Source organism: Aspergillus viridinutans (genome assembly GCF_018404265.1).
Source record: "Aspergillus viridinutans IFM 47045 DNA, scaffold_7, whole genome shotgun sequence".
NCBI lineage: Eukaryota > Fungi > Ascomycota > Eurotiomycetes > Eurotiales > Aspergillaceae > Aspergillus > Aspergillus viridinutans.
Genome location: NW_025091223.1, coordinates 548,793 through 575,930, shown reverse-complemented (window position 1 = coordinate 575,930; position 27,138 = coordinate 548,793). Strand labels below are relative to the sequence as shown.

The window sequence follows — 27,138 nt, the reverse complement described above, 5'->3', positions numbered from 1 at the left end:
GATATATGATATGAGTAAGTAAGAAATGGAGCCTCAAAGGATACAAACCGAAGGATGAGGATAGTCAGGAAGAAGATCCCTGTAGTCCCGACGCTGAGGAACACTGGAGACAGTAGTGTTATCTATAGCTCGCTAAAAGCCAAAAAGGCAAAATAGAATTCCCTCTCTCTATCTCTCTCTGCTGCTGGGACGTGGATTTAATAATTAAGATTATTATTGATAGTTGGTAGAAAGGGAAGATAGCGCGACCAAGTTGCCCAACTCATCATTGACAATTCATCTGGGCTAACTTACCCAGTCGTAGTCCAGCACCACCATAAGACTCTTAGTGTCTAGGGCCTAAATCCTAATCAGCATCATCATGGGAAGATCGTGCCGATGAATTCCATCATTTTGATCCGTTTTCCCCTCGCTAAGTGGCTCTTCTAGACCGTCTCTCTCCACATCCCAGCCACCCACAGTGTCTAGTCTCTACGGTCTTACAGCCAGGCGGTTGCCCCGGGAAACCTGCGGCCCCATGTACCCGTGGGCGCTTACCCTCCAGCCTGGTGACGAACTAGGATCATCTTGTTGGTGGACAGAGTAGGAGCTTTTCAAGACTCAAGCTATTAATGATGTCAGTCTCAGCTACGCCATGTTCCGTCGGATTAATCTTGTTCAGCTGGGGCTTGGGACGATCTCACGTTTACAGATCCCAGCCCTGGGAAACGGAGAGTTATCAACAATGACACCATCATATCAACAAAAGCACAGCGATGCCTGAAGGTGGAGAAATTCCGAAAAACTCTTTTTTTTTTTTACCAGCCCCTTCGGATTGAATTTAATTATTCCTACTGATGACGGAATTTTTTAATCTCTCCCTTGCCTTGATTCATCCCTTGTTCCTGAGTCACTGCAAGACTGCAAGTATCCTGCGATTCCGAAGGGTCTAGTCACATGACTTGGCTTTCTGCTGCCTTGGCGCCTAACGGCCTAAGGTTCTTCACTGCAAGTCTGATGAATAATGTGGGGTGTCTCAAATTCACGGCGTCACTTGTCCACCATGCATATGGGATGTGCTGGCATACCCACGCGCTCTGTCACCGGCCCTCAGGTATTTGAACAGAGTTTCGAGAATCGTTGATGGATGCAACCACTATCACATTTTTTGTTCCTGATCAGGTTACGTGCATATTTTTGACACGTCGTGGGCAGAGCAACTTTTAAGTGAGAACTGTATAAAGTGCCCCTCATGTCCTCAGGATCTGCGTTTCAACCTCCGATAGAGATTCCAACTCGAAAGAGCTCCGCCGGTATAGCCGACCGTCTGCATACAAACTCATCTGTGATGAATGGAAGCCAGTGGCAAGGCGAGAGGCTTCAGACCAACATGGACTCTTCCAAAAGACATACTCGGAACCGATCCAGCTTGGATGGCACCAAATATCGTGATGGGACATGGTCGCAGGAATACGAGAAGATCCTGATGGGCCCGTATGACTACATGCAGCAGCATCCTGGTAAGGATATCCGGCGACAGCTCATCACAGCTTTCAACGTCTGGCTGCAAGTTCCTCTGGAGAGCCTGTCAATCATCACCAAAGTAGTGGGGATGCTTCACACCGCTTCGTTGCTGTAAGTCGCGGAATAAAACTCCCACTAGAATAGTCACTGATTTACGTCTCCTGCCAGGGTCGATGATGTGGAAGATAACTCCGCCCTCCGCCGCGGCATTCCCGTCGCTCACAACATCTTCGGTACCGCGCAAACCATCAACTCGGCCAATTATGTGTACTTTCTGGCTCTTCAAGAGGCGCAAAAGTTGAATAACCCCACTGCTATTGATATCTTCGTTCAGGAACTATTGAACCTGCATCGGGGTCAGGGGATGGATCTGTTCTGGCGAGACACACTCACCTGTCCTACCGAAGAGGAGTATTTGGAGATGGTGGGGAACAAAACGGGCGGTCTCTTCCGACTCGCGATCAAGCTGATGCAAGCCGAGAGCACTACCGGCATAGACTGCGTGAGCCTCGTCAATGTCATGGGCCTGACCTTTCAGATCTGCGATGACTATCTCAACCTTTCCAACAAGACTTACACCCAGAACAAGGGTCTATGTGAGGATCTGACCGAGGGCAAATTTTCGTTCCCTATTATCCACAGTATTCGCTCCAACCCACGGAACCATCAGCTTATCAATATTCTCAAACAGAGAACCAAGGACGAGGAAGTCAAGCTGTATGCGATTAGCTACATGGAAAGTACTGGCAGCTTTGCCTACACGAGGAAAGTGGTCCGAGAGCTGCGTGATAAGGCGATATCTCTCATCGACGAGATTGACGCACAGGGAAATGGGAAACAGGCCGAGGGGCAGCAGGATGGGGCGATGGTGCGGGCGATTCTCGGCAAGATCACCGAGTCGACTTTGCGGGATGATGTTAACGGCGCTAATGGCGGCAATTGAGAGTTTCGTGTCTTTTCCAGAGTATAACGACCTTATACCCAGAGGGTGGATACCCACATCATACCTAAACTAGGATGGCAGCATTTGGGTGGATTCGGATTGCATTGATGACCTCTGGCATTTTATGATAATGATGATGATTATTGGTCTACAAGACAGATTGGCGGTACAACAAATTGCAATATAATTGAGGTTGCCCTTTTGAGTGAGCATGCATTCAATCACTGTAATCTCTTGCATCATGATATCTTTGAGCTTCTAGTGTAGGTAGGTATCTCAAACCGAAATAACCACGAAACATTACTGTACTATAGCCTCCAAATCGTACCTTATATATGCCATACCCATGAATACAACCAAGCCTGAACACCTTCACATGATTGTACAACAAGCCTTCTCGAGCTTGCGCAGCACCCGAGGAAGAACCGCATTGACCACCTGCTCGATCTCGTCCTGCTGCTGCCCACCCTGCTGTTGATGATGAGGCTGTTGACCGGCGTACTGTTGATGCGGCTGCTGCCCATGACCGTAGCTTTGCCCATGGCCATGTCCGGTGGACGGCGGCACCTCCGCCGGGCCACCGGTAAGATTCACATAGATCCGTCCGGCGTTCTCCTCGGTGGCATACTGCAGCCCCAGCTCGCGACAGACCTGTTCGACCCGCGGCTTAATCTTCTGGACGTGGTTGACGGAGTGGTTTCCCTTTCCGACAATGCTGCAAAGCCATACCATCAGCAAACTAACCCTCTACCCCGCCCAACCGCGAGAAGGAAAAACTAACACATGGAGATGAGTCTGCCCATGCGCCTTGGCATATTTAATCCTCTGCTCGAGCATCTCCTCCGCCTCCTCGACGAACTGCCCATGCAAATCGATCGTGTCGGCCGGCACGCGCCCGTCGGCGTTATTCTCGCGGAAGATGAACTCGGACGCTTGCTTGTTGTACTCGTCCATTTTGCGGCCGTGCGCTTTGCCCTGTTCGGAAAGTTCTTTGGCCAGGGCGCCGTCGCCGTTCGAGTACGCTTCTTGGCTCTGCGATGCATGGTATGCGTGTCAATTACTGTGCCAGGATTGTCGTTGTGTCATTGAGCGGGAAGAGGGGAGAAGCGCACCCGTTGGAAACATGAGTTGCGCTTTGCGGCTTCCTGCCGGGCTAGGTCGCGGAGGAGGTCGCATTCGGCTTCTGCGTCGGCGCTTTGCTCATGGTTGAAGGCTGGGTTTGCGCATTGTTTGTTAGCCTATTCTGGTGTCTTCGTGGGCTGGTCTGTTTTTCGCGGAGCAGTGGTCGAAACTCGGTGGGTTGCGGTGAAGGCGACTTACCCCGATGGCCCATATAGGACATTTGGTGAGACATTATGATAGAGATGGGGTATTATATACAGATGGAAGTTTATGTCATAGCATGATTTTATAAAGTGATGAGAACGCGAAATCAAGAAATAATATCACAGCTAGATACAGTCTGAAGAAGAGAGATCGGGATCGAGGGCTGAATCGGCGTTTCTTGCGACCAGCGAATGAGCGGGCAAAGAGAACTCAATTCGTGGTTGAAGATGTGGAGCAACCAAGATCTTCTTCATTCTTCTTGTTCAGGGTCCAGGAAGCAACATATATCCATATTCCATAGTCAAGATGCCGCTAAATATCAACTCACTCGTGTGCCATGATTCTTTTGGCTTGATGAAGAGCTCATTGTAATGCCATGAGGTATGATGAAAGGCTGGGAGCATGTATGGAGTACGGTGTATACAGCGTTCAATAGTCTCGTCGACTAGTTATCCTAGTCATAGTTATCTCAGTCTAGTTGGTCATCACATAAGCAAAGCGCGCGGCAAGAGCACGAATAGTCAGTGGAGATGGAGCCTGAGAGAAGCAGACAAAACCCACAGTGTGCATTTATACAGCAAAGAAGAGAGTCTAATTAGCCGGGTATTTTCCGTTGTTCGGTCGGAAAGTTGGTACTTGGTAGGTAGTTAATACTTGCGATGAAGTACTGTTCTACGATGGTTTATAGCTATATATGCGACAGCTACTACTACTATCTAGTCTACTGCCGATGCTGCCAGTGATAAGGAGGGAAAGTCATCTGTCTCGCTAGACTCCTTCAAAATGCCGAATGGTGATTTACATCTGCGGAGAAATTATTGATCGACAGGCTTGAGTGGAGAAACGAAGAATAAACAAGTATGGGTGTATTCAATTGGGTATGAGGTATGTAGATATCAGAGACCATCCTCTTCTCAGTTGCCTTGACAAGAATAGGTCATCTGTATAAAGATGCTTGAGACAAAATCCTTCTAGAAGCATGAGAGAAAGAGCCACTGCAGCAGCAGCCACCATTGACTAGTCACGCTGCGCGCAGAATTGTTTCTCGTTCCTGGACCGATGCGAAGTCTGTGGCTCCGATCATAGGCGATCTCCACCGCGTGGCGACACACTGAAACTGCACAGTCGCAGTACGACTATCAGTCGGAAGATTATTTATATTTCGTGGTATCTATCTAGTCTGGACAGGCACTGCGCAATTGCCGTGATCACTCTGGCTTGTATGTGCAAACAGTAAGGGCAAGCCAAGTCCTAGCTCAGGTCCATATTTCACGTGGGACATCATTCATTCAAGAGCTGAATCGTGTTGTGTAGAGTCCTTAGTCAGGGACAGACATGATCTGCGTAAGATGATGGTCACCTCAGTAGCCTCATGAGCCAGCATATGTAAAATAGTCTAGAGCACAAGTGGAAAGGTCATCAGCAGATATCTACTATTTATCTACCTTAGCTTCATGGCGTATGGATACGGTCATGGGGTGCTCTCATCTCAAACTCTAGTCAAACAAAAATGATACACACGCCTCGGTTGCATCAACTGACAAAACAAAGATGACTGCTTCTTCAGTCTTCATTCTGATTCCACAATGGTTACAATCTGCTTCTGAATAGCACCGGCTCTTGAACATACCGAATCATTCGTACCTTAGTACGGAGTATATCCCGTATAAGGTACTCCGTAGATCTCTGTCTTGCAGCAGCCAGCTGTATGATTAACCGGCCTGTCGGATTGAATAGCTAACTAGCGTACCTGTTCCATTCATCAAAAAGGAGGGTAATCAACCCCAACGGGTTTGATCATTGGTTCGCAGAATTGTGTCTCCAGCATGGCCCCTTCCCCTTCCAACCAATCATCATAGCGGCTAAAGGAAACTTCCCACAATTCTGGTCACTTAGCTCCACTTCCCCCTTATTGTTCTTTCCAAAAAGTGAAAAGAAGAGAGGTTTCCTCTACAAATCTGCTTCATTTCGTCTCGTTTCTCCGAAACGTAGTTTTACTCATCTTACACCTTGTACTCGTACAGTACCTGCCTAGGTACTAGGTAGGTAGATAGATTATGACTTAGTACTTAGTAGGACCTCTCTAGGTACTCCATAGGTACCTTCTCTCTGTCTCTGTCTCTCGGATTTTTCCCCTTACGTTAGCCTCTTCCCTTCGGCCCCTCTACCTCCCCCTCCAATCTAAAGCCTTGGGCTTTTTCTTCCACTCCCACTTTCTCTCGTCCTCTTCTTCTGCCTCCCTAAATCATCCATCCTCATCTATCGACTCCTCTGACAAGGGTTGATAGATAGATTAATTTCTTCATACCGCCTTTTCTCTAGCTTCTTTTCTTGTGACTGCTGTCTTGCTCCTACTTACTTTATTTTCTTCTTCTCCATTCGATCGGATCGAGATTGTGGTTCGGTACTCGGTGCTTAGCCCATTATTCTCCCGACCTTGCGGGCGGTTTCAACTTAACTACTTTCCTTTCGCCTCCTTTCCCGCCCAGTCCTAACTCGTTCACCTACCTATAATTTTTACACCCCTTTAAACTCCCTCTCCGTTTCTCTGTACTGTCGCTCAGCTTCTCGGTAATATTATCATCAATCAATTCCGAGCCGCCAATTCGCCTTCCTCTTTCTATCTGAGAAGTGCGAACTATCATCCTCCCGCTGGAAAGGATTCCAAACCAAGTGGGTGATTCTGTTCCTTTTACCCTCCGCACAGCCGCCCATCTGCCTGGTCTTCCTCGAGAGGGCCTTTCCGCCGCATGAACCTACCTCTCTCTCCTTGCGTCAGCACGATCACTCTGATTTGTAATTGTCTGTTGCCTGTCTGTTTTCTATGGGGAATTTCCATTTTTGCGATTCTCCTCAGTGTACCACGTTCGATGTCGTTGACTGTCTCATCTGATGGTTTCGTCACGATACTTGTCTCCTTTGCTGACATCTGTCATTGATAGGCTTCCACGATAACCAGCGCTGCGGAACCCCTTCAGAGTATACCTGCCTTACACCAGACCTTCGTTAACACGCCCCAATCAATCGAATAATCAACTACCGCCAAGATGGGTTGTGGAATGAGTACCGAGGATAAGGAGGGCAAGGCCCGTAACGAGGAGATTGAGAACCAGCTCAAAAGGGACAAGATGATGCAGCGAAATGAGATCAAGATGCTTTTGCTCGGTATGCCTCCACCGAGCCGCTCCCTCAACCTCGACAAGACCTTTTCCACTAATGTCCTTGAACAGGAGCTGGTGAGTCCGGCAAGTCGACGATTCTGAAGCAGATGAAGCTCATCCATGAGGGTGGATACTCGCGCGATGAGCGGGAATCTTTCAAGGAAATCATCTACAGCAACACCGTTCAGTCGATGCGCGTCATTTTGGAGGCCATGGAGTCGCTGGAACTTCCCCTGGAAGACGCTCGCAACGAATACCATGTTCAGACCATCTTCATGCAACCTGCTCAGATTGAGGGAGACAGCCTGCCCCCGGAGGTTGGAAACGCCATTGGTGCTCTTTGGCGTGATACCGGTGTTCAGGAGTGCTTCAAGCGTTCCCGCGAGTACCAATTGAACGATTCCGCCAAATAGTGGGTTTACTCCCGTCCCTCAGCGCTGCTTCAGAATGTTTGCTAATCGGGTTGACAGCTACTTCGATGCGATCGACCGTATCGCTCAGCCCGACTACCTTCCCACCGACCAAGATGTTCTGCGCTCTCGAGTCAAGACCACTGGTATCACAGAGACGACCTTTATTATCGGTGACTTGACCTACCGAATGTTCGATGTCGGTGGTCAGCGTTCGGAACGTAAGAAGTGGATTCACTGCTTTGAGAACGTGACGACAATTCTTTTCCTGGTCGCCATCTCGGAGTACGATCAGCTGCTGTTCGAAGACGAGACCGTCAACCGTATGCAGGAAGCGCTTACCCTGTTCGACTCGATTTGCAACTCGCGGTGGTTCGTCAAGACCTCTATCATCTTGTTCCTGAACAAGATCGATCGATTCAAGGAGAAGCTGCCTGTCAGCCCCATGAAGAACTATTTCCCCGATTATGAAGGCGGTGCCGACTACGCCGCAGCCTGCGATTACATCCTGAACCGCTTCGTATCACTCAACCAGGCCGAGCAGAAGCAAATCTACACTCACTTCACATGTGCCACCGATACTACACAAATTCGTTTCGTCATGGCGGCTGTAAATGGTACGTCTCCTAAGGGCCCTTTTTTACTCTTAATTACCGACCACTAAATGTTTTCCAGATATCATTATCCAAGAGAACCTCAGACTCTGTGGTCTGATCTAATGAGCCATTATATTTGACGGAGTGAGGATTTTCTTTCAAAACATTTAGACCACATATAATGTGGCTTGTAATCAGATGTCGATGTTCTGTCTCTTTTCCTGGATGTTCTTGCCATACGTGATCTCGATTTTCCCCTGCTCGAGACCCTGGCGTTTGAGACATTCAATCTGTCCATCTACTAATCTCCTTATTTCCTTTGTCTGGGAATGATATCTGACCAGCTCTCTGTTATCATTAAGATTATTGATATCCCCAAAGACACAGAGCAGGAGTTTGTTCATCATTTCTTTTTCCATTCGCCATGTGCAGCGGGTTATCTATTGTTTCTTTACAGCCCTGCAGGCGAGAGACTGTGGTTTATGTCCATTTCCTTTTATTTCTTTTTTTTTCCATGGGATGCCCGCATTTTCTTATTCAATCTTGTCGTTTGTCTTCTAATCTTTATCTCATCCCTCTTTACGTTTCCATACTTGTTTCAATTTTCCATGTGTCTGCTTTTCGAATACTGGATATCCTCTCGTCATCTCTTGATGCCCTCGTCACAGATTCTGTGTGCAACCTGATACCACGCACCCTATCCTTGGTCTCGTGCCCGTTGGGAACAATGAAGGACGATATGGCAGTGGGCACAGGGAATGGCAGGATATGCAGATTATCATGTCTCTTCTCACGTGTCATGTCGGGTCGGTGGTTGGTCATAGTCAGAGTTTAAGGAATTGTGAATTATTCATTTGTTTTAGCCATGGGATTACCGTAGCTACTCGTTCGTGTGTCAAAGTAAAGGATAGGTATGTATGGGCCACTGGGGCCAGGGAGCTCGTATATACAGAACGCTGGAATTGTCAACGCTCAGAGCACGGTCGAGGGGCAAAACTCTAAGCCAAAGTACAGACCCTCAGAGTCGCAACTTTGGCCCCAGAAACACGATCAACACGGCCACAATCCACAGACCGAAAATCCACGCATACAGCATCATTCGCCCCCACCAGCCTTTCCCCTCGGTCATGCGCCGCAACATCCCCATCCTCTTCTCAGCGGTGCCCATATTGGTAGTCGTCCGGTCGAGCCCTTCGACCGCGCGCGCCAGCACCGACTTCTCCGCCTCCAAACTGGAATGAAATGCCTGCGAGGAAGCCTTGAGCTGCGTCGCAAGGGAAAGCAGGGAGGAAGTGAGGTCTTCTTGCTCGGCGCGGTGGGCGTCGAGCGTCTGCTCTGTTTCTTGGAGCTTGGAGGCTGAGGTCGCGGAGCCGGTGGCTATTGCTGTGGAGCCTGTTGCAGCAGCAGGGCCCCTCTGATGTCGGTGTCGTAGTGTTGTCGTTGGTGGTGCTGCTGTTGCTGATGGCGGTGGTACCGTCGTTGTCGGCGCAGCAGTCGGCAGTGTAGTCTTGGGGGTATCCGTCTCGAATTCAGCTTCACCTTCCGCTTCGGCGTGCACCTCCTCCCTCGCTTCCTCGGAGACAGCATCCCTGTTCCCTTCCGACGCGGACGATGTACTTCCCGCCTCGGGTGTGACTGTTACCGCTTCCTCCTCCTCACCATTGAGAATTATCTCGTCCTCTTCGTCAGAGTCTAGGTCGCTTTCGGCAGACTGGCGCATTTCCGCCTCCGCGGAACTTCTGTCTAGTACATCCTGGAGGAGCTTGAGTGTCTGTCGTTTTCGGGTGAGGTCTGTTTGGAGCTCGTGGCGGCGGTCGAGGGGTTTGAGGGTTGGGAGGGTGCGTTCGAGCTGTGCAAGGAGGGTGCGGGCGTATTCGACGTTCTGTGATGGGTGTCAGTTCGGCGGGATAGTGGCCAGATTGATTGCTGGATTCCACATGTAACTGAACGGAAGAGAAAAACGTACGGCTGCTATGCGCATGCGCTGGTATTCGTTTCGTCGGAGAGATTTGAGGTCTGCGGATGGGGAGAGTAGGTTGTGTTCTAGGCGGGTGAGGAGGCGAGAGAGGTTGAGGATTTTGAGATCGGGGGAGGTGGGTGTCGTTGATGAGATCTGGGGGTAGGTTGTGAGAGTCATTTTAGCGCTCCCTGATTCTATTGGAGATTGTGGTTGGGGGAAGTGAGGAGGTCGATGCTTTGTGAGTTGGAGATGGAGATGCTGTCACTTGGCTGTAGATCACATGCCATGGATGAGTAAGCGGCGGAGAGCTTCTGCATTTTGTTGATTTACCCTTAGGATACTCCCATAGACATCTCTGGCATGCGAATGATAAATGTTCGCGAGGAATCAATACCTTTTTCGAATGGAATTATGTATTGGGAAGATCGAGAAAATCAAAACATCATCGTTGAAAATCATGCAATATCATCAGTCATAAACAACTTTATCTTCAAAACACACCGCCACCCGCCCTGGTCTACTATGGATGAACTGACAAGATGAAAAGAACAGAGTCCGAAATATGCACAGAGGAGGTTCTAAAACAACCTCAGAAAGTGAATTCTTCCACCTCAGCTGTATTCCACGATCAACCGCTTCCAGGAACGGGTGCCTTCTGCATCCACAACCTGAGGAAAGTGAACGGTTTGGTTTCCTCTCTGAGTTGGATGAAGTTCTTCGGAGCCTGGAAGCTCATAGATTTCCTGTCTGTGAGTCTCAACAGACCATGCAGCAGGTACTGTTGAAGCTTCGTCCTGGCGTTGATCCTCATTTTCTATTTTAGAACAGGCCGAGGCGAATGAGCCGACCAAGCCAGCATTCTTATCCGATGTCGCTGGGCGATATTCATCACGATCGGATACGTTCCCCTCGGATACGGCCCTGGCCTCGGATCCAGCAAGTGCAGAAGGCTGCTGCAACTGACCATCTTCTTCAGATGCCAATTGGCTTCTACTCGGTTGACAACCCAAAATAGAGGCAAGATAGCCACTTGATGGCAACGGTGCAAGATGCGACAGGGGTTGCAGTATATCACAAGCCGAAGGCAGAGGGTAGGTTCTGCGCGAGAGAGCCTCCGAACTGAGCGTAGTCTGTTGCCGTTCCTTTGTCTGCTCCTCGCAATCGTACTTCTTCTGCCTCGGGGATTGTGAATCCATCTCGCTCATAGGCAAGGCGTACTGGCCTTGCTGTCGACGTCTGATCAGCCGCACTAGGCCTACGATGCAAATCACTAAAAGAGCAGGATATGTGGTCCCGAGTGAGTATGCTTGCAAGACTTTGGGTATGGCGCAGTAGTGATCTTCAGGGCTCATTGCCAGATGTGCGGTGTCCCCTTCCATGAAGCGGCTGTCCTCCGCCACCTCTTAAGCTGAATCGGGGTAAGTATCCTAATACGATTGTCAACAAGCCTCATAACAAGGAATCTACGAGAAGGTGTGTAACACACCACAAGGATAAATCAACCCTCACGCGACTCTTCACGGTTTATGTTTGGGAAATTGAAGGACAAGATGAGCAAAGAAGAGCAAGACGATGGATGTATGCCATGCAGTGTTCACTCGAGTGCAGTAGACGTAAGAGTAAGCTACAAGAAGCACATCATCAGAGGAATGAAGCAAACATCCAGGTCTGCGGGATGTCCCTCCTCGCCTTTATAAGATGAGGCTGATTGAACACAAGGCACAGGGAAGTCACATTCCGGCCCCCAGTTTGATTCGGCGAGAAAGATGTCATAAACGAATAGACTCCACATATCAACCCAGATGACCAAAACATCTTGCGTCTCTTTCCCTTTGGCAATCTGGCCCGACGACTAAGTGAGTGGGGCATCCCGGTCCAGCTGCATTGTGATCAGCCACGGAACTGGTGAAATGGATGAGGACACGGGAGGACAGACAAAGGTCTCACCCCGTCCTCATAGGGCAGTTCTCTGGGGGAAGAATGCCTGGACTTCGGAAGCTGGGCGAGTTCAGCTGATGAAGATGCGCCACCAGAAGGGGTGGGCTCAGAGAGCGAAAGTGGCGCCTGAAAGTGAGACTAGCGAGTAGGTAGTTCTAGCGACGATCAACTAAATCAGACTAAGAGCTCACTAAGTTTGGCGTCTATCTGATCATCATAGGTCGGCATTGCAGACCCATAGTTCTGGATCAACGATGTAGTCTAGATACGCGATGAGGCTGTCCCAGTCAGCCATTCCGTTGGCTGAGTTTAACTTCACAGTGTTGTAGAAAGAAAACGGTGAGACAGATGATGTTTGGGAGCGGAAAACACGACACCAGTCACCTTTTCCCTCTTTCATCCTCCGTCTCGATCAGCCTTCTCCCTTTCGGCTTTCCATCCAAAGAACTGAGTCCAATTGTCTATAGTCATTTGAAGTTGTGGTTAGTGCAGGACATGAGGTCTCTGTACATCGCTTCCGAGGTTTGTTGACAATTGGCCACATTGATCCAGTGTGGACGATTGCACACACCGATGAATCATTTCAATAAGAATGGATCCGAATCAAAACAAGTGCTAACGGAATTTTCATGCAGGCGACCCATATGACTCGCCATTATCGAGATTTGCCCGTTATAAGAGCAAGCGGCCCCGTCGAGGGGGCGAGAAAGTGGCCGCCTGTCGGTGACCCCGACGGGCAAATATCAATGTCGTCGTCTTTCGAGTCTTCCATGCGAATTGGCTTCGGTTTAGACGTGGCAAACTTCTTTTCTGGAACACCAAAGGATGTTTAATCGACTCTCCTGTCTCATGTATCTGACCTATTGACCCAACGACCTGGTCAGCCCCGAGAGCAGGCTATCCATCGGCTGCTTGATCCGTCAAACTCTATACAGATCTCAAATATCCTGCACCAACCAGAACTCTGGGAGTGACAGTCGACCTATATCAATATGCATGTACTGAGGGGCAAGCTAAGCTAAATCATGTCAAAAGGGAAGAACACCAAATCACCGCTTTACAGCTTAGCAGTGACCCCATTCTTTTGGGCCTCTTCCTTGGCTCTGTCTCGAAGCACTTTACGCAAGATTTTTCCAGACGGGTTCTTAGGAATGGCGTCGACAAAAACTACCCCACCAGTTATTCTCTTGATCGCAGACACTTTGCCGTCCATGAAGGCGACAATGTCGTCCGCGGTGGTGTTGTGTCCTGGCTTTAGGACAATATACGCTCGAGGACGCTCGTCGTCATTCCTATTCAGGTAACCAGCGTTAGCTTTGGGTCTCACTTTATGGTCATTTTACTTACACTTGCACACCAATCACGGCAACATCAGCAACCGTAGGATGTTCCAGTAACAGGGCCTCCAGCTCTGCCGGTGCCACCTGGTTGCCTTTCACCTTGATCAATTCCTGTCCAAGATCGGCACCGTCAGCTTACATACTCCATGAAGAAGTCATGCCATGGTTGCAGTGCTGCGAGAGAGCTAGGTCTTACCTTCTTGCGGTCGACGACATGGAACCTCCCGTGGTCGTCCACGTATGCGATATCCCCTGTTTTCAACCATCCATCGTCCGTCTTGGTTTCCTTGGTTGCTTGGGGGTTCTTCCAGTAGCCTTTCATGATATTCGGGGCTCGTACCCAGAGCTCGCCGCGTTGATTGCGTCCGTACTCTGTCATTCCATCATCGGCCATGATTTTCGCTTCACAGTTTGCATTTAACTCTCCAACTGACGCACTATAGCTCTTTTCAGTTGGGTTCCAGCCCAATATCGAACATGTAGTTCTGTTAGAGACGTAATACATTAGCTTGTCAGGACTCTTCCCAATCAAAATCAAGGAATCCATACTCGGTCATTCCCCAACCCTGCTTGACATTAATGCGACCAGGTGGCCACAGAGCCTCAACCTCCTCGCACACTTCTCGTCCCAGGGGTGCTGCTCCGCTTCCGATGGCCTCCACGCTGCTTAGGTCATACTTTCCGCTCTTGACCGCAGGGTGCTTGGCCAATGCAACCACCACCGGGGGCACCAAAATGAGGTCCGAGATGCGGAACTTCTCCACATATTCGAGCATCTTGATAAAGTCAAACTTGGGCATAATATAGACCGGCACTTCACGGCTCAGCGCAGCCGCGATAAAAATGTTCTGCGCCATCGCATGGTACATCGGCAAAAAGCACAGCCACCGCGCCCTGGCCGACCTCTCCTTCCAGTCTGGGTTCAGGTAAAACATGTAGTTGTACTGCAGCATGTTGGCAACGTAGTTCTTGTGCGTGATCTCCACCCCCTTTGGCCGGCCCGTCGTGCCGCTCGAGTAGTTCAGCGCAAGCGTCCGGTCAGCCTCCTCGGGCGTCGTCAGCTCATCCCAGACAAACCCTCTCCCCTCCTCAACGGAAGCTACCAACTCCCCCCAGTAACGACAGCCTTTCCTCCCTTCCCCCTGCCCTTCAAAGATCGCATTATTGAACACAAACACCCGATCCCGGGTCAACCCGGCGATCTGAGCAGCCTCAATCCCCACATCCAGACTCACGTCCGCACAGAGGAGGAACGAAGCCCCGCTATCCTCTAACTGGAAAGCCAGCTCCCTCGCCACAAACGTTGGGTTAGCACCCGTGAAGATCCCCCCGGCCATGATGATCCCCATGAACACAACAGGGAAGAACAGATCATTACCGGAGAAGAGCAGCACGCGGTCACCGGGCTGAAGACCAGCTTTGCGCAGTCCAGCCGCGAATCGCTGGCTCCACAGTCGGAAGTCATGGGTGGTGAAGTAATGGGTGTCTGGGCGGGCGGCTTCGGAGAAGCATCGATGTGTTGACGAGAGACGGTGCGTGGGCGATTTGAGAAGGAGTGAGGCGAGGTGGGTGTTTGGGATATCGACGTGATAGCGCGATTTGAAGGGCATCTTCAATATCTGAGTTTAGTTTCTGCTCTGCGAAATATTAGTCCGATTATTGACCTCGTACTCAAAGGGTGTTCGCTGAGAATAGCAAGGAAGCAGAAACTATATATACTCCAACACAAGATGCAAAGCCCCATTCACTAGCCCCAGTTATTTACCGAACGAAATACCCGGCTATGCTCAAAGTAGACCTAACGAGACCCCTTTTACCATTTGTGTCACCGATTAGGACCAATATGTAGCCTATATTCTTCGTGATGCTAGTCTACGTAGCTGACATGTCCCAAAAAAGAAGCTCCCCCGCATTTCCCCCGCATCGCTTATTCCTTGCTCCGAGGCTGACCTCGGACCTCTCGGTATAGTCGGATCTTAGATTTAATGCCATGGATAATTGGAATTATGAGCATGGATCATGGGATGACCATTGGCTAGAGTCAGTAACCTGCGTTCGGGTAGTCCTTGATGCATGAGGAGACGGCACATTTATCCGTGAAGCTTATCTGATGTCGAAGGATATGCTCTTGGTGGAAAGGCAAAAAAAGGCGAAGGAAGACAAGAAAGATATATTCTACCCAGGATAATTTACACTCCATCCCGATCCATCCCATAGAGCATGCTAGATCGAAGCAGAAGAAATGATACCCTGAAGATGCGCAGGTAAGAAACGTAAACTTGGCCAAAAACAGCTGGACCGCTCAATACATGATCATCATTATGCCTCCTCTCCTCCAAGGCAGACCAGCGCTGCCTTGAGCTCATTCACAATCTTCTCCTCCAGACGGTTCTCTGCGCCCGAGGCAGGGTTCACCGGCTTCTGTCGTGCCAGCTCCACTTCTTTTTCGCTGGTAGCGACAATCCGCGCGCGAAGTCCCTGCCGACGTTCTAGCAATTCCTCAATATCTTCCTTGACCTGCGTCTTGTCCCACTTGAGTTCCTGGATAGATTGTGCATCTACCCCGGCGCTGGGACCGGCTTCTCGGAAGCGGTTCAAGATGAAGGAAATGAGCGCAAGCGAGTACGCTTCGGATGCCATGCTCAAACAGATGCGTCGCGATGGAGAGCCTGAGCGGTCCGCAACGAAAGATTCGGACGCCCGCTTGAGCTGCCCTTCGAATTGGTTAAGGAATGCAGCCACCTCGGGCGCGGTGCGGAGGACGTGGTACAGAAGATTCAAGCACAACGGAAGGAATCCCGCAGTCCAGATGGTGTACAATCTGGGTACGGTGTCGAACGGTCCAAAGCCCCTGGGTTGTTGCAAGACATTAGTCAACCGGCAGGTGGAAAGCCTCGTCAAGACCGCTTCGACTGCCAAATGTTCCGCTAGCATCGGCAGTGTTGACAACTTGACAAGGAACAGAATACTGAGCTCTCCGTACACGGGATCCCCAGCCACGGCTAGTTGATTCGCCCATGAGAACAGTGACATGGCGTGCCTAGCCGTGTCGTTATCTTCAATGTGGTACACAATGTGCTCGTATAAGCGATCCGCATGCTTGATTTGCAGCGAAGTCTGCAGGATAGCGGTCAGGAGAGCGAAATCCTTCGGCTCACACTTGTCCGGTTGGTCATGCAGATAAGTAGTCAACGACCGGAAACCGTGCGCAACGACTGTTTTCACAATCTCAATCACCAACGTCAGATCGGACGAGATCTCTGCTTTCTTGCTCAAGGTTTCGGGCGCCGTCCGGGAGCTCCCGTCGAGATGGAACTGCAGCGCAAGGAAGAGTACGTTCAGAACTGAGCGATAGTATTCTGTGTCGTCATTCACCAAGGCTTCTTCATAAGTTGCGCGGCGAGTGCGCAAAGCATCCCAAACGACTCTCAGCAAGCCGAAGACTTCAGCACCCTTTGCTCCAGCCTCTACCAGCCGCTGAAGTAAAGCCTGTGCAAACTCTACCCGTGTTTGCTGGATCTTCTCGAATATTGCTTCTTGCGGAACTCCCTTGATGTTGGCTTCAAGACAGCTCTGTACGACCGAAGCCATCGATTTTTGAACTTCACGGTCCGCCATAAAGTCCGTGCAGTGCTCCGTCGCGAAGAACTTCCAGCTATGGAGGAGACTCTATACAAAACAAATCAGAAATATTTTCATAAGTAAGGTAAAAGTTCACCACTGTACGTACCACCTGTGCCTCGACCAAGGACAGATTGATGTTGGCTCGTTCGAATTCCTCGGCAAATCCTTGATTCTTGGTCCCAGACCAGGCGAAGTCATAAGAAAGAAGTTTGTCTCCTAATTGAATGTCGTAATAGTAGTCACGTCCCAAGGAGCGAGGCTGAAGAGATGTTCTCCTAAAATCGGCAAGCTTGCAGCCGGAATATCTCATCTCGAAATTCCGCTTCAGATTGGCGTGTAATGATGCATTATAAGCCGAGACATCAACGGCATCTTTCGAGTACCAAAACACAAGCGGGATCAATGTCTTGTAAAAAGTCCGGTCCTGCATGTCCTTGGCAGAGTGAAGGTAGACAGCACAAAGGTCAGCAACGACAGCGGCAATTCGCGTAGCGAAGATCTGATCCTGAACCGGTAACGATGGGATTTTCAATTTCGAGACATAGTTGACAAGGCTGTTAAAAAACTGCGGGGTTTTTCGCAGCTCTGGCGTTGCCCACGGCCAATTCTCTTGAGCACACGAAACAAACTCGAGCAAGGAAAGTGCTGCACGAAGATCCATTTGTTCAACGTTCGAAAGCATTCTGAGGGCAATTTGCAGGAAGGGCGTTCCCCTCATGGTGGGCCCGCCCTTTGCGTCTGTTTTCTTCATGGTTTGCCGGGCAGACGATCCAGTGAGGATATACACCGCGAGCCACTGCTGACGCTTACTGACGATTGTGGATAAGAAGTGCCATACCGCTAAGTGTAATTTCTGATCACTCAACGGCTTGTCGAACTGCGACAGAACGTCGAGAAAGAGGCAGGAGGACTCCGCCCCAAGGTGTCCGACCAAGGACGGGGGTTCATTCGCGGAGTCGAGAGCTGCACCGGAGATTAGGATCTCAAGAAGTAATATGACGGGTAATCGGTAGGCATCGAGCAATGAATATAGTTTGACGAGAACTGGAGTGGCCTTGAATAGTTGGTCCTCCAGTAGCGAGGCTGGCTGCTCCAGATACCTGGCGGCCTCCAATAGTCTGGTTGTCAACTCCAGTGTCGATCTCACCTGCTTCTTCATCAACACGAGGTAGCGAAGATGCAACGTAGCCGGCGTCTGAAGGCCGTCAGCGATCAACCGAAGGATCGGATTGAAAGGCAGGTCTGCCTTGGACTGTGGTCGTAGCACATCCAGAAGATATGTTGCGGATGAGGAGAAAACGCCAGTAACCTTCGATTCCAGTTTGGTAGAATCGTTCGTTCCATAGGTATAATAGATCATCCGTTCAAAGGTCTTAGCAAGAGTGGCATTGATCTCCAGCCTTTGCTCCGGGGCGTTGAAACGCCAGTCAATGTTGCTGTTGAACACCTCAACCATTGTCCGCACAAAATTCAATAACGTGCCTCTCATGATATGAGTTGGTACGCCAGAGGTCCATTCAGAGGCAGCCGTCATTTTTCCAGACAAGTTATTCGGGCATTTCCTCACCATCGCGCGAGATGCTGCGTCGTCCATGACAGCCTGGAATAATTTGACGCACTCAAGCAGGAATGGATAGTCTCCCGATGTCACTTCAGTCGCGGAAACGATCGCGGTCATGACGCCGGACTTGCCGTCTGACCCGAGTAGACTGCTTCGAGCGAGCAGAGGCCATACCCTTCCAGGTAGAACCATTGTAAGGGCACGAATGAAGCGTAAGCAGGCGATGACCGACTCTACTTTGCTGTCTAGTCCGGCCCTCGGGCCGATATTGTGCAGACTGCGCTCGAATATATCGAAGATCAACGATATAATATCGCTTTCGCGAGCCAATCCATCGCTTGCAATCTCCAAAATACGTCTGGCGCCAGAGCCTGCCTGATTTGGTGTTGGCTCAACCCATGCGGCAACAAGTAGGTCCGCCATAAGTCCTATAATCTCTGCAACGTTGTCTTCTTCCACACCGTATGAGTACCCACCATTATCATTCCATTCTTCTAAGTAACTCCCAAGATAGCTCAGGCAGGAATACTCATGATACCACATAATCACTGCTGGCTTTGCTTCGGATATCACTTGCCCTAAAGTTGATGAAGGTACATGTGATGAGCTTGTGACAACCAGAGCATTGCTTGGTTCATGGTCCATAATTTGCCTCGCTGACGACGACTCGAAGATGGCCAGGGGCTGTGTGAGGGTGACGAGATTGGCGTTCTCATCTTCACGGATTGTTTCATATCCCTGAAATTCAAATGGCACTATCTGTGTGAAGGTGTCCATATTCTCCATCTCGCTGAGGATCTGTGGAATGCCCTCTTCGTTCACCATGTCTCTGCTAATAAGCGCTCGGCAGAGTTTCAAGAATGGCACCGTCTCGTATGGGAACCGTGAGCGTGCAAGCCGGAAAATCTTGTCCATTAGGAGATCATCGTTCATGAAAATCCACCGCGGGTCACTGGCGGCAGAAAGAGACTGTGAAGAACAAAGTGATTTTGTAGGAGGCCCATTGAGAATCGCCAAGACAGAGCCAACAATCTCGGGGGAATACTCCACGTAAATCATCACGACGCGAACGAGATCCAAAAGTACCACTCGTGTCCATCGCTCTGTAAGGATGTCGTCGACGGCTGATGTTGAACCAACGTTGGTGGCCAAAGCGACTATCACTTCGAACATCATGTCCTTCATAGCATCCGAAGTCAAAAGGGCGATCGAGTCCTCAGCTGTGTAAGTGGGAGACCGTGCGCATTCGAGCAATTCCTCGTACAAGGAGAGCTCCGAAGCTCGGCCTGAATTTGAATGGGGGGTATTCGATTGGAAGGAATCCACCGCGCTGTGAAACTGTTCTAGCTCTCGCGTCTCTTTGTCGCTAAGTGCCAACTCTCTCAACGTATGTAGAAGTAGTCCCCACGAGAATGCTGCGGGATTTGCAGTTTTAGATTCAAGCCCGGCGGTTACAAATATTTCGTTCAATTGGCCGATTTCGCCCTTGGAAAGGAAATATGGCGACTGGGAAGGTGGCGTTGACGTTGATTTGTTAATGATCGAGGGCATGGCCAGTGGTAGCTTCATAAACGCGAGGGTAGTCAGAGCGACGAAAGCCTGTAGCGGTAAGAGTATCTCCAAGGGGTTTTGGCAAGGCTTCAACGGTCAGTCATGGAGTCACGACAATCATGGAAGTTCAAAACATGACTTACTACTTGGATTGATTCCAGGAAACTATAATCACCCATGACACGGAGCCAAGATACTAATAGTTCAGCAGTGGGAATCTCGGCCGATGCCTGAAGCTGGAGAAAGAGCATTTGTGTGACGTGCAGGACCTCTTCAACAAAGATTGTCCTCCACATAATCTCTACTGCTTCGTTGCTCTCAGCGACACCTAACCAGCCACCATCTCCTTCTAATGCGGAAAGTCGATCCTTGATGGCCTTGATGCAGGCTTCCACAAAGGACCGCCATTCACTGCCTGCAGTTTTTTCTTGAAAGACGGCTGCACCTAGCTTGCGCAAGGATTCGGTGCGATCACTGACATGAGGAGCGGGAGGAGCAGTCTCATTCTGAGAGCTGTTGTGGAGGGACAATGCGAGCAGTTTGCGTGCTGTCTTCAACAGATGGCTTCTCTCGGATAGATAAAGGTTGCGCAATCTATGTCGTCTATTTTCCTCGGACAAGAAATCAGAGCCGTCACCAGCCTTCTGTCGCAGAACTTCACTGAATGCAGGCCCTGCAAGCGACGCACGTAAATTGTCGATCCCAGCGGCACTCTGTAGGCTAGTTGATTCCTCCTCGGTAAATCTAGCTAGCAAGCGCGCAGCAGGACGATCCTGCCATTCCAGAACTGTGATCCGAAGAGCGGTTATCTCGTCGATCCCAGCCTTTTGACTCAACCACAGAGTATCCGCTTTGATTTCCTTCAGATTGTAAGAAGCTTGGGCAGTTGTCTCTACATGGATTGCAGCTGTCTTAGACTCGAAATCGGCCTTTGTTTTTGCCGAAGGCGACGAGAAAGGATTCAAGCAATTTGAAAGCAGGCGAGTGCTCTCTGGATGCGAAAGGAACGCATGGAAGCTGCCTGTATCGTCGACATCACTGTCAGGGTCGCAGGTATAGATGAAGGCTCGTCTCCAAGATCTAAGAGAAAGTATATTAACACCGATCGCTTTTCAATTGTAGGGACAAAACGCGCATACAGAAGCTGGACGTCCCCAGAGAAGCACTTGTCCAGGGACGGGAAATAGGCCTCCGGGATGGGAGCCATTTGGCGAGGCAATTTATAACATTATAGGTACCAATCGGATATAGGGAAGAGTCGCTTGACGGATAAAGATAGAGATGGACTAAGAAATCGAGCCAACTGAAGGTCAAAATCAATGCAGCTCAGAGCTTTAGCTCTAGGCGGGCGCTCAAGAATATTATTGAAGGAGCCTTTTGGCTGGAGGGTCAACAATGTATACCTGTTCGGGCTTAGCGCCAGGCGGTGAGGCAGAGTATTTGCGCGGTTTGACAAACAAGCCCGATTAGGAAGTTTTGACCCGCCTGCATCGGACTTTCTGTGAGTCAAACAGCGTCAAACTAATATTACTTTTGATGACACAGGCACCCCTTGATTGATCTGAAGCAGGTGAGATTTTCCTTCAATCTTGGGCAGGTCAAGCGCAAATCTAGCGCAGTCTTTGTTCATCTCCCTCATAGTGAAAGCGACCTTGAATCTTAAGTCACAGTCATGGCGAGCTCCGATCTCGTTGACCATTCTCCCCGCCATCCCACCAAAGCCGCACAGCTGGCCAGTGCCTCGAATGTCATTCTCATTGACAATTACGATTCTTTCACTTGGAACGTATACCAATATCTTGTTTTAGAGGGAGCCACCGTCACGGTTTTTCGCAATGACGAGATCACCTTGGAAGAGCTGATTGCCAAGAAGCCGACTCAACTGGTCATTAGTCCTGGCCCAGGCCATCCAGAAACAGATGCCGGTATCAGCAATGCGGCCATTAAGTACTTCGGTGGAAAATTACCCGTATTCGGTGTTTGTATGGGACAGCAATGTATGATCACGTCTTTTGGTGGAAAGGTCGACGTTTTCGGTGAAATCCTGCATGGCAAGACATCGATACTGAAGCATGACGGCAGAGGTGTCTATGAAAGCCTGCCTCCTGCGGTTGAAGTGACTCGATATCACTCGTTGGCCGGAACGCATGCGACTGTCCCAGACTGTCTGGAAGTTACATCAACTGTTCCATTGAACGATGGCAGCGGCAAGGACGTCATCATGGGAATCAGACACAAGCAATACGCAGTGGAAGGTGTCCAGTTCCACCCGGAAAGTATTCTCACGGAGCATGGCCGCACCATGTTCAGAAACTTCTTGAAGCTTACAGCAGGGACCTGGGAGGCCAACGGCAAATCCACATCCGGCTCGGCCAAGGTGAGCGGCACCGCACCAAAGGTAGACAAGAAGACTTCCATCTTGAATAAGATCTATGATCACCGGAGAGCAGCCGTTGCTGTTCAGAAATTGATTCCATCGCAACGCCCCGAAGATCTTCAGGCTGCCTACGACCTCAGCCTTTCGCCACCTCAGATTTCATTTTCTGCTCGCCTCAGACAATCCCCCTATCCACTATCGTTGATGGCAGAGATTAAGCGGGCTTCTCCATCCAAGGGCATGATTGCGGAGACGGCATGTGCTCCGGCTCAGGCCCGACAATATGCTAAGGCTGGAGCTAGTGTCATCTCAGTTCTCACTGAGCCAGAATGGTTCAAAGGCAGCATCGACGATCTGCGAGCCGTCCGTCAGAGCCTGGAGGGCTTGCCCAACAGGCCCGCTGTCCTTCGGAAAGAATTCATTTTTGACGAATATCAAATTTTGGAGGCACGCCTAGCTGGTGCCGATACCGTCCTGCTCATCGTGAAGATGCTGAGTGTTGAGCTTCTTACGAGGCTTTACAATTACTCTCGCAGTCTTGGAATTGAGCCTCTCGTCGAAGTCAACACCCCAGAAGAGATGAAAATTGCTGTTGAACTGGGCGCCGAGGTGGTGGGCGTCAACAACCGGGATCTGACAAGCTTTGAGGTTGATCTTGGCACAACGAGTCGGTTGATGGACCTGGTACCTGAAAGCACCATCGTTTGTGCTCTCAGTGGTATCTCTGGACCAAAGGATGTGGAGGCTTACAAAAAGGATGGTGTCAAGGCTATCCTTGTCGGCGAGGCGCTGATGCGGGCCCAAAACACATCTGCCTTTGTTGTAGAACTTTTAGGGGGAAATGCCGAAAATAACTCCAAGTCGGCGCCGAGCTCACGGTTGGTGAAGATCTGTGGAACTCGGTCGGAAGAGGGTGCACGTGCCGCTGTCGAGGCTGGTGCAGATCTGGTTGGCATTATCCTTGTGGAAGGACGTAAACGATGTGTACCCGACGATGTCGCTCTGCGCATTGCTCAGGTAGTGAAGTCAACCCAGCGCCCTACTGTCCGGGCTGACTCCACATCACCCGCCAATACTTCTTCCTCCGACTTCTTTGATCATTCTACCCGCGTCCTGCGTCATCCAACGCGTGCTCTGCTTGTAGGAGTGTTCCAAAATCAACCATTGGCTTACATCCTGAACAAGCAGCAAAAACTAGGTTTGGACGTCGTGCAGCTGCATGGGTCAGAACCCCTCGAATGGGCCAACCTAATCCCCGTGCCTGTCATTCGTAAATTTGCCTTGGATGAGTCTGGTATCGCACGCAGAGCTTATCACAGCTTGCCTTTGCTCGATTCCGGTGCAGGTGGCTCTGGCGAGATTCTCGATCGGGCGCGTGTTCAGAAAGTCCTTGCTGGCGATGATGGGCTACGAGTTATCCTGGCAGGTGGCTTGGACCCTTGCAACGTTGTTGATACCATCAAGCAGCTGGGAGACTCTGGACACAAAGTGGTTGGGGTTGATGTGAGTTCTGGTGTGGAATCTGATGGTTCACAAGATCCTGCCAAAATTCGTGCTTTTGTGCAAGCCGTGAAAACCTTTGAAGCTTAATGCAGAAAGCTCTTTACCTTGCTCTGTGGCATGTCTTCTATGATGAGTTGATGACTCTTTTATGACTAGAAGGCTTACATTCTCCAAGATCATGTCTCACTCATATCTTATCTTGGGATCACTTTCGGGTTACATATATCTCATTATTTCCGGGATTCAGAAACATTCCATGTCTTTTCTGAGTTTCCTCTAGATACTCCTAGCCGTTTCACTGAAATGAATACTTTTGGGTTACCTCATTGCCGATTCATGTCTTCCTGAGGGTTAGTAACACATAACATGCAATTCAGTATCAGCCCTGATAGCGTTACAAAACTACAATGGTTCATGCTTCCTCCCTTCCTCATCACTAACAAATCTGCTAAACATCTCAAGTGCCCTCTGCTTCTTTGACATTGACCTCTGATTTTATTGTCAGTGTCATCAAACTCACGCTGTCACCTCGCCTCAGAAACCATGGGAAAGACATTTAAAAATATCCACGCTTGTGCCATTGGCAGGTTCCCTGTCAACGGGGATAAGATCCCACAGTGGATACGAGCCCATGGAGGGACCTTCTCGAAGGACGTCACCGAGGATGTTACGCACTTGATTACCACGAAAGACACCTTCGAAAAGAATGTCGAAGCAGGTATGGCACCCATAATTCCCTTTTGCAGCAGAGACTACGCATTTTACTAAGGTTGCCGATGGAACAGTTCAAAAAGCCAAGCTTCTGGAAACAGTCAAGATTGTGACCTACGACTGGCTCGAGGACTCTTTACAGTCCAAAACCCGTAAGCCGCAGCCCGAGGGAGCCTATCTTTTGGCGAATGTCTCGAACAAAGAGAAAAAGAAACAGAGACGAGCCGCAAAGGTCCAGACGAGGCAGTTGAAGGCCAAGGACAAGTCATCGGGTACGTGTGGTCATAATATTGCTGATGCTTCAAGATATTGACTGTAGTCAAGCACCTGGAAACGATTCGTCCAAGTCAAAGTCTCGAACCAGCAAGGGGAAAGCCTTAACTGCAGGTATGTTTCCCTAACAACGGTGTGGCTATGCGGTCTGACAGACTCCAAATGTCAAGCGAACTATCACATCTATGTTGACATGAGCACCGGGGAAACGTACAGTGCTACTATTTACCGCCATCTATCTCGGAACAATACACGCGAGAAATTCCAGATCAAGGTAGGCCCCTGCCTCTGAAGGGCCAAGCAACCTCTTCGTGCTCGCAGCATAAGCTGATACATCTGTAGGTCCACGAGTCAAACGACGTTCCTCACACGTACGCGACGCAAGCCAAGTACAGCTGCACCGGAAAGTCCACTGACGAGATTCTCGCGCCTCCCGGCAGTGACCAGAACACTGCGATAGCAGCATTCAGAGACTTTTTCGCGGCCAAGACGGGGAAGGACTGGGAGCTTCGACTGGATGGGATCCTATTGCCTCCAAAGCAGGACGCTGATGGAAAGGAACTTCCACCCCACGAGGGCTGGTTCTACTATGAAACTGGCAGATCTCTTCTTTCGGACTTTCTTCGCCAGGTTGAGACTCGAAGTTCTGCAGCGGGCCGGGGTGCTGAGCAAATCGCTATCGGCTCGAACAACAATGACCGTGGTCCTTTGACGCCGCCGGATAAAGACGAATCTGTCAAAGATCAAACCTAAGCATGCGCACAGGGTGTTTCTGAAAGACAGCGGTCAGTGCTTTCGAGGCCAAACGTTGATTCCGCAAAAGTCCGATAATATTGATCATGTGAGCTAGCCATACAATTGCCGTATTCATTAGGGCGAATGGTCTTCATCTAGCTGGAAATATCCGGTTACAGAAGCCTTGAGCATGGGTGTATCGTTGCCACTGTTGGCAACCTCGGCCATTTTAGGGTTGTGTTGCAGGTGATGGGTCTGTCTTGCTTGAGCGCTGCTTGAGCGCTGCCTTATCTAGTCGATGATATTCTCCTTCTCTTTTCATTGTTCTCTGGGCTGCCGAGGTATGGCGCACTCTTGTTCCTTATTTCAGAGCTACAGGTTGGCACAAGTCGCTAGCCTTGCTATATCCTAACGAACAGCTTCACAGTCGAAGATCGTCATTTCTTACGGTTTTTGCAGAAGACTTTGAAGCGAATTTGACTTTCCTCTCAATGTGGGTATAACCAATCTAGTGAATAATGATGCAGTGCTACCAAACATCAAGCACTTGATCCCTCCCAAACACCTTGTGCGCCAAGTAAACTTTTTTGCATCCGTAGGAATATACATAGAACCACTACCTCCGGTCGATGTCCCATATGCTCACAGATAGTCCTTCTTCTTGCTGGTTCTTGTGTACTGCGTGAGAGCCCATTCAACATCACCACTTGAGCCCTTCTCCAGCGAGCCGCCACGGATTTCGAAAAGTCTCATTGTCATCCGCGGGCCAACCTCAGCCAACTCGACATCCCGGTACCCAGTCTTAACGAAGACATGGTGCCGAACCTCTATATTATCCTCTTTATTCACGAAGGTCACAACACGGTTGCCGACCTTACCAGCCTCACGAGGTGGGAACAGATGCTTCAGAATCTGAACCACACGGAGACCGAGCTTCGTCTTAAAACCCTCAAAGATCAGGTGAGGGTAGCTCTCCGAAACAGTCCCACGGGCCGCATTGGGGATATCTGCACGGAGAACGACGTTGTGCAACGAGAAACTGGCTGTCGGGCCATGAGGAAGATGAGAGATGGTCATCGCGGTGGGCGTTCCACGGTGTTCGTGTAAGAGAACCATGTCTGTCAGCGCGGCGGCATTCGCGCTCGCCACGAGATCGGGAAGGACAAGGTTACCACGATTCAGGCGGATTGAGGTGGGTAGAAGCAATCGAATTTCCTTCGCAAATGTTCCTAGACGGACGGAGGGTGACCGGGAGGTGGTGACAATCGGACGAGGGTCAATAATACCAGAGGTGAGAGCGTATTCATCATCGAGGTCAGCATAGTCGGTATCTTTGTTCTGCTTGTCGGCCGTCGGTAATGATTCATCGTATTTGAAGTCTTCACGGAGCGTTTTGTCATTCGCTATTGAGGGGTCAAGAGTCTTTCCGGTGGCCAAAGAAGCCTTGAGTTGAGCTCTTTTTTCGGCGATGGAGGCATCGCGGAGAAGCAGAGCTCTCCGATAGAGATAGTCTCGACGCTCACGGGCTTGACGGCGCTAGGTGTCGGTCAGAAATCTTCTGTGAATTTATGAAAAGTAGAAAAATCCCGACAAGGTGTATGCGAGCGACATATTACTTACCAGCAT

The 27,138-nt window shown here is 50.0% G+C and overlaps 10 protein-coding genes across 10 annotated transcripts; 4 read left to right on the top strand and 6 right to left on the bottom strand.

The window, feature by feature from the left end:
- Positions 1–1,231: 1,231 nt before the first annotated feature.
- Aspvir_008674 (FPP/GGPP synthase family protein) lies at positions 1,232–2,446 on the top strand (the record flags this gene model as incomplete). Its single annotated transcript, XM_043271842.1, has 2 exons — positions 1,232–1,614; positions 1,672–2,446. The coding sequence occupies 2 exons, from the start codon at positions 1,232–1,234 to the stop codon at positions 2,444–2,446; spliced, it is 1,158 nt and encodes a 385-aa protein (XP_043127777.1).
- Positions 2,447–2,818: 372 nt separating this feature from the next.
- Aspvir_008673 (Smr domain-containing protein) lies at positions 2,819–3,800 on the bottom strand (the record flags this gene model as incomplete). The annotated part of the gene is made up of 4 exons (XM_043271841.1): positions 2,819–3,161; positions 3,228–3,478; positions 3,559–3,659; positions 3,767–3,800. The coding sequence occupies 4 exons, from the start codon at positions 3,798–3,800 to the stop codon at positions 2,819–2,821; spliced, it is 729 nt and encodes a 242-aa protein (XP_043127776.1).
- A 3,019-nt stretch (positions 3,801–6,819) lies between these two features.
- gpaA (guanine nucleotide-binding protein subunit alpha gpaA) lies at positions 6,820–8,062 on the top strand (the record flags this gene model as incomplete). Its single annotated transcript, XM_043271840.1, has 4 exons — positions 6,820–6,937; positions 7,003–7,345; positions 7,404–7,960; positions 8,019–8,062. 4 exons carry the CDS (start codon positions 6,820–6,822, stop codon positions 8,060–8,062), a joined length of 1,062 nt encoding a protein of 353 aa, XP_043127775.1.
- Positions 8,063–8,957: 895 nt separating this feature from the next.
- Aspvir_008671 (uncharacterized protein) lies at positions 8,958–10,076 on the bottom strand (the record flags this gene model as incomplete). Its single annotated transcript, XM_043271839.1, has 2 exons — positions 8,958–9,821; positions 9,906–10,076. The coding sequence occupies 2 exons, from the start codon at positions 10,074–10,076 to the stop codon at positions 8,958–8,960; spliced, it is 1,035 nt and encodes a 344-aa protein (XP_043127774.1).
- A 434-nt stretch (positions 10,077–10,510) lies between these two features.
- Positions 10,511–11,278, bottom strand: Aspvir_008670 (uncharacterized protein; the record flags this gene model as incomplete). Its single annotated transcript, XM_043271838.1, has 1 exon — positions 10,511–11,278. The coding sequence occupies one exon, from the start codon at positions 11,276–11,278 to the stop codon at positions 10,511–10,513; it is 768 nt and encodes a 255-aa protein (XP_043127773.1).
- A 1,616-nt stretch (positions 11,279–12,894) lies between these two features.
- On the bottom strand, positions 12,895–14,787 carry Aspvir_008669 (acyl--CoA ligase; the record flags this gene model as incomplete). Its single annotated transcript, XM_043271837.1, has 4 exons — positions 12,895–13,129; positions 13,185–13,288; positions 13,374–13,662; positions 13,727–14,787. The coding sequence occupies 4 exons, from the start codon at positions 14,785–14,787 to the stop codon at positions 12,895–12,897; spliced, it is 1,689 nt and encodes a 562-aa protein (XP_043127772.1).
- Positions 14,788–15,496: 709 nt separating this feature from the next.
- Positions 15,497–21,120, bottom strand: Aspvir_008668 (nucleoporin; the record flags this gene model as incomplete). Its single annotated transcript, XM_043271836.1, has 4 exons — positions 15,497–16,846; positions 16,908–20,000; positions 20,057–20,993; positions 21,053–21,120. The coding sequence occupies 4 exons, from the start codon at positions 21,118–21,120 to the stop codon at positions 15,497–15,499; spliced, it is 5,448 nt and encodes a 1,815-aa protein (XP_043127771.1).
- Positions 21,121–21,585: 465 nt separating this feature from the next.
- On the top strand, positions 21,586–23,880 carry Aspvir_008667 (bifunctional anthranilate synthase/indole-3-glycerol-phosphate synthase; the record flags this gene model as incomplete). Its single annotated transcript, XM_043271835.1, has 1 exon — positions 21,586–23,880. The coding sequence occupies one exon, from the start codon at positions 21,586–21,588 to the stop codon at positions 23,878–23,880; it is 2,295 nt and encodes a 764-aa protein (XP_043127770.1).
- Positions 23,881–24,336: 456 nt separating this feature from the next.
- Aspvir_008666 (BRCT domain protein) lies at positions 24,337–25,530 on the top strand (the record flags this gene model as incomplete). Its single annotated transcript, XM_043271834.1, has 4 exons — positions 24,337–24,511; positions 24,540–24,776; positions 24,933–25,051; positions 25,120–25,530. 4 exons carry the CDS (start codon positions 24,337–24,339, stop codon positions 25,528–25,530), a joined length of 942 nt encoding a protein of 313 aa, XP_043127769.1.
- A 624-nt stretch (positions 25,531–26,154) lies between these two features.
- On the bottom strand, positions 26,155–27,138 carry Aspvir_008665 (snoRNA-binding rRNA-processing protein IMP4; the record flags this gene model as incomplete). Its single annotated transcript, XM_043271833.1, has 2 exons — positions 26,155–27,048; positions 27,133–27,138. The coding sequence occupies 2 exons, from the start codon at positions 27,136–27,138 to the stop codon at positions 26,155–26,157; spliced, it is 900 nt and encodes a 299-aa protein (XP_043127768.1).